This window comes from Athene noctua, chromosome 6 (genome assembly GCF_965140245.1).
Source record: "Athene noctua chromosome 6, bAthNoc1.hap1.1, whole genome shotgun sequence".
Taxonomy (NCBI): domain Eukaryota; kingdom Metazoa; phylum Chordata; class Aves; order Strigiformes; family Strigidae; genus Athene; species Athene noctua.
In genome coordinates this window covers 42,087,435-42,103,360 of record NC_134042.1, presented here as the reverse complement: position 1 = coordinate 42,103,360, position 15,926 = coordinate 42,087,435, and the positions used below count along the sequence as shown (strand labels likewise).

The 15,926-nt window shown below is 39.6% G+C and overlaps 1 protein-coding gene across 3 annotated transcripts in view; it reads right to left on the bottom strand.

Annotated features, from left to right (window-relative positions):
• The window catches only part of ASPG (asparaginase), a 48,137-nt gene that overhangs the window by 20,966 nt on the left and 11,245 nt on the right, over positions 1-15,926 (bottom strand). For all 3 annotated transcript variants that reach the window (XM_074909310.1, XM_074909311.1, XM_074909312.1), the window contains exons 4-8: positions 14,756-14,881; positions 13,209-13,292; positions 12,011-12,137; positions 5,263-5,375; positions 3,563-3,748 (exon numbers count right to left, since the gene is read on the bottom strand). In XM_074909310.1, the coding sequence (XP_074765411.1) occupies positions 3,563-3,748; positions 5,263-5,375; positions 12,011-12,137; positions 13,209-13,292; positions 14,756-14,881 (636 nt within the window). The remainder of the gene's footprint in view (positions 1-3,562; positions 3,749-5,262; positions 5,376-12,010; positions 12,138-13,208; positions 13,293-14,755; positions 14,882-15,926) is intronic.

Below are 15,926 nucleotides of genomic sequence, written 5' to 3'. Positions count from 1 at the left end.
CCAAACACTTGCCGCGGTCACTTACTATGCTAAAAGGGAAAGGTTACAGGTCCGTATCAGCTATCTGCAGAGTTGTCAGATCCCCTTTATTGAAAAGCTGCCGTTACTCTGTTTTAACCCAGTGGCATTTTGAACATTGCCAAGTAGGCTGTTCTCACAGAGACATATTTACCACTCTTTTATGGGGCATTGCTTTGGATGAATTCTAGGACTACAGTGTGCTCACAGCAGGAGTGTTTTCAGATCCTTTCAGGCTGCACTAGCAGCGTATGATTTAGAACATACAACTAAAACATGTAATTTACACAGTGCTGACAAGAACAACTGAAAAATATCACATTTTAAACTTATGTTTCTGATAGTTAAAAAAAATAAACTATCTGAACCAAAGCAAAAAGTAGAAAGATCTTTGCTATGGTCAGCAAGCCCTGTAAGTGTACAGTGAGCAAGACAGCAAAGACATAGGAGATTTCAGTTCTCTTGTCACTAAACTGTACCTGGGCATCTCCAAACCACAGATCATCACCTTTGCCATAATATGATGCCTCACAGTTAAGCATCTTACAGTAGGTTCTTTATACTGCATTTTACTTTTAAATATCTTGTATATAAACTTTAGCTTTAAACTTGTTGTGACTTAACTAATATTTTTAGCAAGATACAGAGCTTTAATCAGCTCATTAACCACCTCTGACATTTTTTCAAGTCCCATGTGAAAACAAATACAGAGAAAGTGAGAAATACTTTCTGGATTGCAGAGCTAGCAAAAGAACAGTTAGGGCTTTTTCAGTGGTTTGAGAAAGAGGAGGAGGAAGGGATTTCCCAGCTTCCTTCCTATACCTAAAGCCCCCTCAATTATAGGTTTCTACAGTGCAGATGGATCAGAGGCCAGACATTCAGTTAACTAAAACAAACACTTCAAGGAAAACCAGGGACTCAGCTGACCCACTTGGCTAATCTGAATAAGTAAAAAATGGCCTAGCCATATGCAAAGACCTGTGAAAGATTTTATTTAAAGAAAAATCAAAATTAACATTACAGCAACTTTCCAGCATTCACACATGATACTTCCTCCATCGAGCAGTTCCTTATGAAAAGGAGAAGGCAATGAAAGACCAAGCATGAAGTAATTTTGTAGGACTTGGCTCTGTCAGTGTTTTACTCAAAAGATGCCTGGAAACAGAACAGACACCATCAATGGATGCTGAAGCAACATAATACATGCTCCATATAAAAAGTGGAAGCCAGAAGTGAACATATTTCCACAAAGCCTTACAGTAGTTCCATAAGAAGTGAGCAGAATCTTTCAGTTTAGCATATCAACAGTCTGGAGCAGAGTGCAAAAAGCCATTTAGAGCTGTCTACTTGGAGAATCTTTTATTCAGAGCATAGAACAGGGTTTTTTTTCTTCCTTCCATAAATTTTAGCAGTTCATTTCAAGGAGAAGATCACAGAAAAGCTAGGCTTCATTTTCATGTTGTTTTTCAAATACATTTGGTGTCTTTTATTGACTTAACTGCTTTTTTCCTTCCATGTGAACTGTTCTGTATAATCCATGTATCCCTATCATATTTGCTACACAGCACGGGATCTTTGCAAATGTTATACTTCTCAATCATTTCCATTAAGTTATGCAAAAGTTTTTGCTCACTCAAATGACTGCCCATATCAGAAAATACTGAGTTTGGATACCAAGGACATGGAAAGAAACTCTTACAATCTCCTTTTCTTTCTCCTCAAAGCAGACTGTGTTCTTGAAGCAAATATAATCTAAAGTTGTGTCAAAACCAGTGTTAAGAGAGGCAGGTTTCAGCACCAGACTAGAGTATCCAGGTTTGCCTTCCAGTCAATGAAGAGGTTGACTCTGCCAGACGGGTGGTTGCTCTCAACAAAACCAGGTGTCTAAAACAGGGGGATGAGTCACCCTCTGGCAGTGCTTCTTGGCTCTTTAGTGGCTAGCCTTTTTATAAAGGCCAGTTAAACCAGCTTCCTTCACACTACCACATGCAACACATACTCTTATATGGCTTTGAGCTCTTATTAGACCCAGTGATGTCATGTCTTAATAAACAATTGAGAAACTCACTATAAAATGCCCTGAATATTAACAGTATCTACAGTGAGCTCTGTGGTGCTGTCGACATGCTGGAGGAAAGGGATGTGCCATCCAGAGGGACCTGGACAGGCTGGAGAGGTGGGCCCTAGCAGACCTCATGAAGTTCAACAAGGCCAAGTGTAAGGTCCTGCACATGGGTCGGGGCAATCCCAAGCACAAATATAGACTGGGGGATGAGGGGAGCAGCCCTCAGGAGAAGGACTTGGGCGTAGTAATGGATGGAAAACTATGAGCTAGCAATGTACACTTACAGCCCAGAAATCCAACCATATCCTGGGCTGCATCAAAAGAATCATGACAAGCAGGTCAAGGGAGGGGATTCTCCCCCTCTACTCCACTCTCATGAGACCCCACCTGCAGTGCTGTGTCCAGCTCTGGGGTCCCCAACATAAGGACATGGACCTGCTCATGTGGGTCCAGAGGAGGCCATGAAGATGATCAGGGGGCTGGAGCACCTCCCTTATGACAGGCTGAGAGTTGAGGTTGTTCAGCCTGAGAAGAGAAGGCTCCGGGGAGACCTTATAGGGGCTTTCCAGTACCTAAAGTGGGCCTACAGAAAAGCTGGGGAGGGGCTCTATCAGGGAATTCAGTGATAGGATGAGGGGTAACGGTTTTAAACTGAAAGATGGTAGATTTAGATTAGATAAAAGGAAGAAATTCTTTACTGTGAGGGTGGTGAGACACTGAAACAGGTTGCCCAGAGAGGTTGTGGATGCCCCCTCTCTGGAAGTGTTCAAGGACAGGTTGGACGGGGCTTTGAGCAACCTGGGCTAGTGGAAGGTGTCCCTGCCCTTGGCAGGGGGGTTGGAACTGGATGGTCTTTAAGGTCCCTTCCAACCCAAACCATTCTGTGATGCTCTGAAAGCCTGATTTAAGCTAGCCTTCATGGGTTAAACACAACAGATTTCCATGCTGCAAGACAGATGCTTCCTTACATACTGTTCTCCAATCTCTCACTGAATTCAGTTGTACTTCCAGTCAAATATAAAACTGGGATTCGGAATATTGCTTGGATTTGTAGGCTTTCTTGATGTTCTTACATTGTAACTAAGTAACTGGTAGCTTATCAAATACTACTTTATTTGATCATCTGACCCCTAAGCTAGCCTCTAGCTCAGTGGAATCCCTTTGGGCGATAACACCAGCAATCTAATGCAAGGTATCCTGGAGCGCTGCACATGACAGGAGCAAGCAATCACTAATGTGGGATTTGAGCTGACTGTTTAAACCATTCAGACTAGAAGTAACAGGACCTTGTTTGCAGATACATATTTTAATGCTTCCAGCCTAAGATTTTTCAGATATAGTTATTTTATGGGCAATATCTTTACAGTCAGTAAATCTGGTTTTATACACTGGGACTACAATTAGTATACAATGAAGTTGTATCAGTGGGATGTTTCTTTTGCAGAGCAGAAGGGTCTGAAATCATTGCACAACCCTTACCTGCCCAGTTGCATAGACCGTTTTAACAGACCCCCGTAAGCACTGGGTACAGTTTAAAATCACTACATTTCGTTCAGCTGCTTTCTTCAGTTCCTCCAGTAAGTCTTCCCTGTTGTTTGGGGCATTGCCACTTCCGTAAGTTTCAAGTACAATGCCCTCAATTGGAGGCTGAAGAAACGCTTTTACCTGTGTAAAAACAAGAAACAGAAGAGCGACAAAAGATGTGTTTAAGTCACATTAAGATTTTCATGTATGGCACAGGGTTTTTTAAAATGGTCTATTTCTGTTCTAGTCTTACAGGCTCTCATGCCTTGCAGTCTTCTCATGCCATTCTGTGCTCCCCATTTGCAGTAACTGGGACTTTAGAATAAACTTTACAAAAATGAGAATTTCACTCTCTAGCTTTCTTTAAAATTCCTAGAGGGTTACATTTTAAAATAAACTATTTTCTACAGTCATGACCTCAGGGAGAAAAAGGATGCTATTGTTCAAGTGCCATTAACAGGCTATACTGTTGCAGCACGGTGGAACAAAAGAGTAGATTTACACTTATGAAATAAATGTAGAATTATTAATTGAGATTAGAACTCCCACCCCTGCCCAGATTTGTTACTTCAGCAAAGAGTTTTGTTAAAAAATGTCTGCCTGAGAGAGTGTCTCACCTTTCAGGAGAGAACATTCTAACAAAGCCTGGAGTTTTAAACTCAAAACCCAATTGATTTAACTCAAGGAAATAAAAAAAAAAAAAAAAAAAGAAAGAGGCACTAATATATTCTGGGCCAGTTGTTAATGAGGTAGCTATTGTGCCTCACTGTGAGAGAATGCCTAGCGAAGTCCTCCTCCTAGAAAGATGCATTTTAAACAACCTAAATGTTTCCTTGCTGATCACATATGCTAAATGCAATACACTGTAAACCCCCATGAGGCTAACTATGCAGTTGGAGTTTTATTGCAAATATACCACCCCTCTGCCTTTCCATCTGTTCATATTCACTGAAAAGGAATGGTAATATAATTGAGGAGTGCTGCTTAAACTACTGGATTCAATTTAAGATGGCAACAGCCACAAAAGACCTGTCAATTTAATGGAACTAGTACTAGACAAAAATTTAAAGACAAATCTACCTAAACCCACAGTTCTGCAAAATAATTTCTAAAGGCAAAAAAATCCCACTTCTCTTTTGCAGCAGCAAAATCCCACTTCTCATTTTCAGCTCTGTATGAATGCTGAGGGTCATGTTAATGATCAGTGTGAGAGAAAATGAACATTAAAAAAGAAACATGAGTTGTAGAAATAGTCACACTCCCCTCCACTTATCATATTGTGCATTCTTTGACAAGATATCTATTAATATGCCTCAATATGCAGCTAGAGAGCATTTCCATGGTCACTGTAGCCTGCACCTGTCTAGAAAAGCACATCTGACCTATTTATGAGCCCTGATAAGAAACAAGATTTTAAGTTTCAGAGCCCAGGCAGTTTAGACAAAATATATTTGAAAAGCTTATATCAATACTTTATGGCATAAGAAAATAGTTTTTGAATGCTCTGACACTCCAAAAAACATTTATCAGAAGAAGACAGATTCTTCCCCTTCTTTCCAAAACCCCAAGCACTGCTAGAAAAACACAGCCTTCCTTCTTCAGCTAACTAATCAAGTATTTGAGCATCACTTCACTCACTTCGTAGTGACACTTACAGCAGCAGCAGTGATTCCTGGGAAGATTCGCAGAAGACCAACATTCCTGTTCATATTGGTGTGAACTCTGAATTTCTTTTTGGTATTGGCTCTCCACACTGTTTCCCAGTTTACTGTTAAGAGAAATGGCCTTTCTAATTTAATACTAAGACATAGTATTAAGTACACTTGTAGCACTTCATATTTACAACATTGTCTTTAAAAGTGTTTCTTATGTAGGAGATTTTTGAAAAGAGGAAATGAAGACCCATTTAAGACAGCAGCCATAGCACCTGATGTATCACACCTGATTTATTAGGTGCCACAAAACATGTCTTTGAGGCCACATCCAGGTCAGGCTCAACTGTGTTATATTTTAGCTTTAATTCCAAAATAGTCTAGATTCCAAGATATACCAGTATTACTTGTCAATATTTCTAAGTTAGTGTCCTTCAAGGAGATATTTAAGACGTATGCTTTCTTCAATTTAATAGCATTTTATAGCAAAGACTTCCAAAATGGATATTTTAGTTCAATGACCATTAGCAAACAGGGTGATCTATCACACACAAAGCTGTATACCTCTACTACATGCTCTTCAAAAGAGAAGTCCGATAGCTGTGAAAAGCATCCAAGTACTAGACCTGATGGATTCACGATGTTGACCTGTTAGTGCCAACTCTCTCAGCTCTGAGTGCTCAGAAAGCCTCAACCAACAGAGCATTGTGCAAGTCTAGCATAGGTGAGATATCTACTCGTCATGCACTGACCTGAACTTCACTGCTATGTAGTTGGCGTGATACCAACCTGGGTTCATGTTTAGAAAACAGACCTTCATCTTCCCAGACATAAGAGATGACAAATGCAGTTACTGTTGCCGCTAATCACCTCCAGAGTTTATTAGGTAGTTACTAACGATTAAATAAAATAGCAAGGATTCAATTAACTCTGATTATACATTTAGAGCCAGAAGCCAGCTGTTTAACTAATAGTTTGTTTGTGTTGCATTATTAGAAGCCAAGTCATGCATTATTGATTTCAAAATTTTACTACTTCAGCATAGGAGCACAGCATTGGTAGCACTGACAGCTCCTACAAGGCAGTGGAAGAGGTTTAACAAGCAGCAGCCAACACTTCAGATTGCCATGCTTCTCTTGAAGTAGACCATGCCGTAAAGCTTCCTCATCATGATTTAAGCTTTTTAGATTTTGGAGAAACTCCCAAGCAGCAAGACAGATAAAAGATCTGCGTGCATAATACTGACTTGCTCTCAGCCGTGCGGAGAGTTACTCACACCAATTACTGTTGCAATCTCTTGCAATCAGCAGACAGCCATTTGCAAAAAAAAAAATCAGAGTTACATTTAAAAGCTTCTGTTGTAGCCTACTCTATTACCCCATTACAAGAGATACTAAAAACTACACAACCCATTAAGTCAGGACAGAAAATAGCAGTCACCTATAAGGCTTTATGAACTCCCCCTTCCTGTCGTGGTGCCCTGTCAGCCATCAGAGCTTGTGTATGTTCTTTCTTTAAAAATACCATACATCATTAAACAGGTCACAAGCAGTTGGCTTGGCATCACATTTGTCCAACCAGCCACACTACAGCATGTGGATTCCTAATGCCCTGGGAATGGGAGAATAGAAATACAGACTGTTTCTACAGTTTATTTCTTTGTGCTAAGCTGGCCAGCACGGTTCTGAAACCACCTGGTTGGATTTAGTAGTTGGTCAAGTAGCTCTCAAAGGACTCTGTGAGCTTTCCAGAGCAAGTTAGAGACCTGCAGGAGGTACATGGGTGAGTGCAGAAAGACATAATTTGTTCTGCTTGAGGTTCACAGGCCTGGCTAACCACATTCACTCACAAGCACTGTGCTTTAAAGAAGCAGCAGTGTTTAGCAATAAATCCTTTCAACCTTCTAACATACAGATTAATTCTTTAAAAGCAGACTCCTCTATAAAAGGGGATGGCAATAAAATGGTACCAGAGCTTTCTTTCCTTTTTCCTCCATAAGCTAGGAGTCCCTGCCAAAACTTCACAAATGCATACTACTAAGTTTGGCAACTATTAGCATCCCTCATGTCTGTAACGAACTTGAAGAATGAACTGAAGAAACCTGCCTTGGCATGGATCACTAAGATACTGCCAAAAGTGGAAGACCAAGGAGAGAGATCAGAGGATAGTTTCAGAAGTCAGACCTATACCAGGCCTATACCTGTACTCTTGGAGTACACTCTACCAAATAACATATCATCTTCAAGATAAATGTAATGCAGGCAGACATAGTACAGTGATGTAATTCCAAACTATATTAAAAAAAGAACTAAAGATTTTCCCTCAGTTAACATTCTCTTGGTCATGAACCTTGTCAGCCTACATAATGTGCTTGGTACTGCAGACTCCACAGATGTCAGTTTTCCATTAGACAAATGAGTCTAAAAGGCAGAACAAAAGGCAAGTGTGATGCAAGAGCAAAAGACAAACAAATATACATAAAAGCCCAACTTCATCTCAGATTTATTCAGAACTGTTGTGAGACAGAGCGCCATGCAGGAGAAAAAAAAATTAGAACACACCCTTTGTATCCTCCATCTCAAACACTACTTCCCCCAAAGGAAGAATATTTATATTGCCTAGCCGAGTTCAAGCATCTTCATTGTACTGAATAAACCAGCTGTCTTGCAGCCTATAGTTATACCACACAGCAATCTTCTTTTTGTTAAATTAAAAAAAAATAATAATCTTAGGAACCACTAACAGTTCTTAAGTAAGAAACTCATATACAAGCAGGTGAAGTACAAAAAGCTGTATATATTGGTGTTCATAACAGTTTTTCATCCTATGGATAAGAGTGACTAATTAGGGAGATTCCGTTTTGGCACAACACAAAACAGTAACCTGTTCTTACTTGGATGGGCTGTGTTTGTAAAGAGTGTAACTGATATAGTGTACTGCATTATGTAAATGTGGATACAAAGCTGAGGAACAAACATAAGCTAGCTACTGGTGCTGCACAGCAGAAAGTTTTTTAAGCAATGTAGTAATGGATATTTATGTACTCTATCCAAAATGGCTGGAAAAGAAAATAGAAAAGATTGCATGATTCAAGGAGACTGCATTCAAGATATTGAGGCCTTTTGCTTATTCTTCCAAACAAAACCATCATATAAACAATAGTCTGCTCTTTCAAATCTCCGCCTCCCTACCAAACACTTCAGCTTTTAAAATTACAGCTCAAAAAATATATCCTTATCTTATTCAGCTTTATTCTCAAACACACACAGAGAACTATGGTGATAAGGTTAGTGCAGAAAAAATACCAACCTGATTTTAAAACAAAATAAGAAAGAGAAGCAGCTCTACACAGTCTAGAAAGCAGCAAACCCCCCCTGTTGTTAAACAGCACCTATGGCACAATGCAGGTTTCAACTTATAATGGGAGAGCAGCAACTAAGAGCGACACCTCCCTTAGGAGTGGTGACTGAACTCCGAGTTATGAAATCAAACAAGAAATACAGCTTTTTGTGATTGCAGAGCTCCAGACAAACAGCAATGCTTTCTTCTCATCCTTCTCTGCAGGACTACAGGTGAGTCCTACCATTATATAAGCTGCCCCGGTGTTCATTACAATTCATAGCAGCAGTCAAGGGGTGGGGAGCACAGGCCAACCTATGGGTGCAAATTCCTGAAGGAGGCAAACAAACATAGACCCCCTTTTTTGGTAGTCTGTTACAAAATAACCAATACACATCTTTTGAAATGAATATTTAAATAGAATGGTGTAATTGCAAGAATCAACATGCCTACTTATAAGGGGGGACAGGACCAAAAGCACTTCAGTGAAGAGAGCTGGCATTTGCCTTCATATATAAATGACCTGAGCTTTTTACTATAAATAACCAGAACTGCCAACCAAGACACGAACTTGGCCAGTGATGAATAGCTTCTCTCTAATGAGACTGGTGGGTAGACAAGCCCAAAAGGGCTTTCTAACCTTCTGCTGCTGCTGTAGCATGTCTGCATGCAGAGTCACATGGGCTCTGTTCGTCCCCTGCACACAGACCTGTACATGTGTACCACTCCCAGAAGTTACATGCATTTGTGATGAAGAAAGTCCAGCCATGGTAACAAAGCAAGTTTCATATTTGCTTCATTAGGACAATAAAGAACAGAGAAGAGTAATCAGTTATGAAATACACTGAGACTCTTTACACATTTCAAGTGAAATACGCTGCCTTGTCTCTCCTGATTTCAAAATACGGGAAAAATAAAGCAAGGTCTTTTATTTGATAAGCTTTAAGATTTTAGAAATATTTTTGGTTGTTTCTGTATTGTCCACTTCATACAGAGATTTCTGATCCTGCTGCAATAGTATTTCCCATCAGCATTGGGTTTCTTACTCATCTCAAGAGTGGGCTAAAATTTTTCACTTCTTACAGGAGTTTTTCTTGTGCTAAATTGAAAGTCCTGAGCAAACTGACACATTTGCTTGTCTAAAACTGGGTAACGGGACTCTTAGGTGTTGCTAACGCAGCTACACATCTGGCCAAGAACACAACCAGTTGATGGGATCAGAACTCCACTGGGAGCCTTACCTGTAGCGGGATCAGGGTGAAAAATAGATATCAAAAATGAAGATAAGAGCTGCAGCTAGGGTAAGGAAGAGGACTAAGCTTCTCCTCCTTCTCTCTGGCTCTGAAGTAGATCATTGCTTTTACATGGTATGCCTAGACTTGAACAGCATGTCCTCTCCTCATTCCTGCGTACCAAAATCCATGATCCCATTATGCTTCCCACTCCCTCCATCCTGTCACCTCTCCCCCTCTGCTTCTCTGGAATTTTCATTCCCAGCTTTGTGAGAATCGGGAAGCCTGAGGAAGAGTTTCTGCACGTGGCCTACTCCTCTTGGCATCCTCAGGCTGCTCTCCATAATGCTGAAGCAGCAAGATTCAGTTCTATCTACAGGAAGAATAAGACATATTATACAAAGTCATTTGGAAAAAAAATGTTAAAAGATGTTAGATTTATTCGGTTTGTTTTTAAAAGCCCAAGTGGTTCCTTGTCTCCATGAAGCCTCATACGAGGATTGTACAAGAAAACTCAGGGGAGACAGCGATGTTTCAAACAATTACTTTGGACAAAATAAAGCAGCACTAGTAGATTGCCCATGCTATAAACCATGTTTTTTCAAAATGAAACAATCCTTCAATACTGACACTGTCATCTTGGATAAGTGATGCTACCCTAACTGGGTAATCAGCTGAAACAAATGAAAATAGAGCCTATCACACCATCAGTTTTTAAATCAGAAATCCCCACTCATCTCAATGGGGCATTCTACTGAAAAGATAACGAGACCAAATATGGGCCAAGGGAAGTACTTAATAACTTTCTCATTTTTCCACTATAGACAAGGAATCACAAAACAGTTCATTCAAATCCAAGAGAGAAATAGCATGCAATTTGCAGCTTTATTTCACTATTGATCAGTCAGTAAACAGAATTTATTTATACACTATTTGATGAAGTTCATAAAAACTCAAGAAAGAAGATTCTCCCCAATTTACTGCAACAATCAACTGACAGTATTTCTGTTGATTTCAGATACACCATATTTGACAGGGCACAGTAACACAAGAGTGGCAGACTCTCTACCCAAGAGATTTCTTACAGACCACTACAGTATTTTACAGGCTTCCTCAGTTTGTATCTGGCTGCTACAAACACAGCACTTTGATCCTGAAACTTTGTGAAGTAACTCCCATTCATTACTTGGAAGGGATAAATTTATTTTTCCAAATTGCAGAATGTCTCTCTCTAGTAGTAGAAACCATTCAGAATGGCATGCTGCATGGCACAGGGCTGGACTTCCTACTGCCACTAACAGGACCTAGCAAAGAATCCAGAAACCCCCTCCTAATCCTATTCTTTTTGTAATAATGGAGATTGTCACCAAGTCCTACACCTCTCCAATATACCTAGACTATCCAAAAGCAGCTTGCATAACATGTTATATTTTTTAAAACTGTCCTTTAGTATGTTTTCTGGCAACTCCTCATTTGGCTGGATTCCAAAAGTGTGTCTCTTCTCCCCTCTCCAAAGAAAGGGTGCCATTTAACCAAGAACAGACATCCATGTGTTAATGACTTTACAAATGGGTACTGAAATCATCACGTAGTTTTTCCTCTCCTTAAAAAACAGACACACAGAAATTATAGGGAGCCCAAGTAAGACTGGGGGGAAAAAACTTCACAGAGTGCATATTCTAGGTCTGCTGTTCTCAGTGTGCTTGCAGTTTAGACAGGTCCTAAATATCCAGTAAACATCTTACACAATGACATACATCAAACAGAGAATCTGTTGAAGCTGCAAGTACTCTGCAATGACTCCTTTGCCTGTTTTAGGAGCCCAGCATGGTCATTAATGAGACTAAACTCTTCGTTCTTTCACTCCTCACTCCTTCATTTTTATCTTCAGAGCAAGCATTTTCATGACACTGAGGCAACATTCCCTCTGGTTAGTCTGGATTTCTAGTCAAAGTTAATCTAGCCCACATCTATATTCAATAGACAAATACAGCTGAATCACAAATTCTCAGTCTTACTAATATTTAAACAGTTTCAGAGCAGATAAAGTGGAGTCAAGCTACAGGGCTTTCACTTGAGTTTAAAAACAGCATTTCAACTACATAGGCACAGATTCTTTTGAGCTAGAGTTCTATTGCATGTGGCATAAATTACAAGGCTTAAGAGATGATGTTGCTTACTTGTAATATCAACCTCAGCATTTGCAAGTGGAGGCAGGTTAGGTGAGGAAAAGGCATTGAAACTCCCAGCATCCACCTTAGTCACCCTATTTCCCCTGTACAGTTTATTATAAAAATACAGGCACACCTGCAAGACAAGTAAAGAAACAGGTCTATGAATAAGCCAGTAATTAAAAGATTCAGTAGATAAATACTGTAGTCCGTCCTTTATAAAGTGTTTTCTAAATCTTTAAAGCAACTCAGAGGCTAGTAGATGTTTACAACTCTTACCCTTTCAAAAAGAGTTGGCACATCTGTCACACACTGGTTTAAGAATTTCAGAACAAAACAAGTTAAGAGCTAACTGCTTTCGTAATCCTCTCATGAGGCATAGTCTAGGAGACAGCAAATTTGCCTGAGTCCACTTCAGAGATAGAGGAAAGAGTGTGGACTTTTTAGTAAGTTCATCTGTTATATCTAAATTCAGAGTACAAAACATTAACAGCAGAACTGGTGAAAACGAGGATAACTTTCAAAAGAAATACTACACATAAATAATTAGGTTTCTTCAAGTCCCTTAAAGTTTGTCAGTTGGAACTTGAAGGAAAAGAGATACCTCAAAGTTGTTATTAGTTATGAAGATCTTGGCCAGTCAGCTATTGATGTTGTCTTACAAGAACTGGCTTTGGGAGCACGGCAGAAGTGAAGTGAGGTATAACCTGACTAGTTTTCTTTCTGATTTTTGGGGTGCACAGCACCAATATCTTTAAAGGTAGGGTGCTGAGACCATGGAGGTAGTTCTAAGTCCATTAGGTATATCATCCTCGACACTTCAGTCTTCAGGAACTAGAGCTAGAAGACACTCCTACCAGTTCTAGAGCAACTTTAGAACTTCAAAATAACTTTCAGTTAAAAAACTGACTTACAAGTGCTTCAGATCCCACATATTTGCAAGGAAACATCTGATTTAAAGTCAGCTGAAAGCTACATTTCAGACTTGATAGTCTTTATAGATTGTATATGGGCAAAATGGGATATGACTCCTGAGAAAACAGCACGTGCTTCGCCATGCAAGCACCTGTTACCTCAGCAGAATCCATTTATCTTCCTGTTTAAATGCAATTTCTTGCTTCCTACCAGGTATTTTCAGTATGTAAGTATGTGTCCTGGCTAGAGGGAGAAAAGCAGCTTCTGAGATGGTCTTCACAGACAAACAGACCTCAGGAATGACGAACTGCCCAGCAAACAGCAGTGCTCCCAGGAGGTTGGCTCGGCCATCATTCTGCAGCTCATATATGGGCACCTGAAGAGCAGAGACTGAAATTACACCCTGTCCCTCATGTAAAGCCTACACAGCAGAAAAAAGAGTCCAACTTATGCAATACAAATATATGAATAATTTATGTAACAATGATTTATGAAAAATAAAGTTTCCTTCTTCATCCAAACTATTTTAGACTGCAGCAGATGGCAGGATTTCCCTCTGTGCTTAACAGACTTTTATAATTTAAGTGCTTAAAAGCTATTATAGCAATGATTCTAGTGTGATTAAGCAGATTAAAAGACTGATTCAGGAAAAACATAAAAAGTAGAAAGCATGCATAGTTAAAGTGACTGAGTATGGGAGATGTGATTGTACAGAGAAAAAGCAACAGCCTCAGATCATAGAGAACTGCCACTATGGGCTTCACAACAGCTCTCTTGCACCATCCTTCCTCATAGTATAGAAAAACTAAGCCAGCAGGTTATTACTAACCGAAAAGTACAAGATTAAAAACAGGTATTTGGTCTGCTGAGTGATGACTTCCATGCCTTTTCAGATTGCCTATTTATTAGCTGAGTGTCAGAGCTCCTTTCAGCAGTGAAAAAAACCCAAACACATGCTCCATTGCTAGATCATATGTCAGGCAGATCTCCAAGCAATAAAGCCAAAAAGAAAGTAAAACCTTGAAAAAGATGTATCACAAGTAGACTGCCCCATGTCAAGAAGGCAAGTGGAGCCTACTCCTTCCTAGACTTTAGTATTTTGACTTCAAATAGACCACATGTGAAAGGAAAGTTATGAGATGGGTGAGGGGAATTGTACAGTGTGACGTTTCATCTCTCCTTTGTGATTAGAGCTGTATTTTACACTCAAGCAAGCTATTCTAGTAAGACAACCCCTCCCCCTCAGACAATATGCAAAGGGCTGATCTCCAGCTAAGAGAATGAAAATTAATAAACGTAGTCTTTAGAGGAAAGGAAGCAGACCATGTTAGATGCTTTGTGGAACAGAAATGATGAAAAATGCATCTAATGCTTAGAGATTATTAAAAAAGTGATAAAGAATGCAATAATGAGTAACATAAGACAGGCTAACAACTGATGAAGTAAAAAGTAATAAGCTTCAGGGCTTTAAAAGAAGAAAAGACAGCTAACAACCAGGAGCCACCTGAGGCTGGGAAGATGCTTCTCTCATAAACCGATTAATACACAATGGCCAATGACAGGCTCTTATATATTTCTCTGAAGCATCTGGCCCCGGCCATAATGAACTACTGGTCTGATTTCGTACAGAGTTGGAAGTCATTAATGATAAAATTATGGGGCAGATCCTCAGCTGGTGACCCTGTCAATTCTCACTAATTTCTATCAGCATGGTGACCATTCACCCTGTCCAGAGGCCTGCCCTGCACTACTAAACTATACATTGAAAACCAGGATACCACCTAGTTTTGCATATAAGAAACAAAAACGAGGCTTCCGACTTCAAATTATATCCATTACCTGAGATCCTGTCAGAACAACAGTTTTACCCAGGTTCTCACACATGAAGGATAAGGCTGAAGCTGTATAGGCCATGGTATCAGTGCCGTGAAGGATCACAAAACCATCGTACTTTTCATAGTGCTCCTGGAGATGGAGAGACAATTTTCACATTGTTAGAGCAATGCACTGGCATCAGCAAGTGAGGTACATACTGCATTACTTTCACTGATGCACGCAACAGCATAATACTTTAAAGGGTACTATACACATAATTCCTCTTAAAGTTATCCTGTTTTCAGTTTAAATACTATTAAGGGTTAACAGGACACTAAGCACTAGAGCCAGTAATTCTAATTATGGAACAGTCAAAGAGATTCTTCTATGTATACATATTAATGCAGCATTTTTAAACCAGAAGACTGCTAATTAAGAAAAGCTTAGCAATGGCTTTAAACAGGAATGTTAACATATGCAAATTAGTCGCATAGTCTGATTTCTTGTTGCTGCTTTTACTTTAGGGATTACACCATTTACAAGGAACAGATTAGGCAAACCAAGGCTATCATAACATATAGAAAAAACAGTCCGTTTAATCCGGGTGGCAGACAGGCAAATTGCCAGTGTAAGAGTGCCCTCTTCTGTTGAAAACTCATTCTTTCTGTAGCAGTATGGGACTTGTGCAGCAAACAGGTGAAGAGGCTTCTTGTTTTTTGTTAATTTACATACACTTGCTGGGTTTTGAGAAGTCCCTTAGACTATCAGGCATGTACAGATGCAAAAACGAATTTTATAATAATTTTAATCTACATACAATTCCACACATGATTTTTTTTAATGCAAAGCCATGAACTGTATGGTTTATCTTGTTGGAATAAAGTAATCTGTTGGCTTTTGGAAGAAAAAGGAATTGGTTCCTTTATTTTAAGAGCAATGCAATTAGTAGAAACTGCAGTGAGAGACTGACGTAATTTGGTAACATGGAAAGGATTACATAGAAGTCTAAAGAGATATAAGAAATGCCAGTGTGGGGAAAAAAAGGGGGGTTACCCTAGAAGTAAACAATTTAGATTAAATTTAATTAGGCACACACACTTGGCATGTCCTGATAATAAGGTCACCTCCAAACTCACCTGCAGATTTCTACTTGTCCTTTTGCTATTTCTTCACTGATACTTGTGCCTACGTGTTG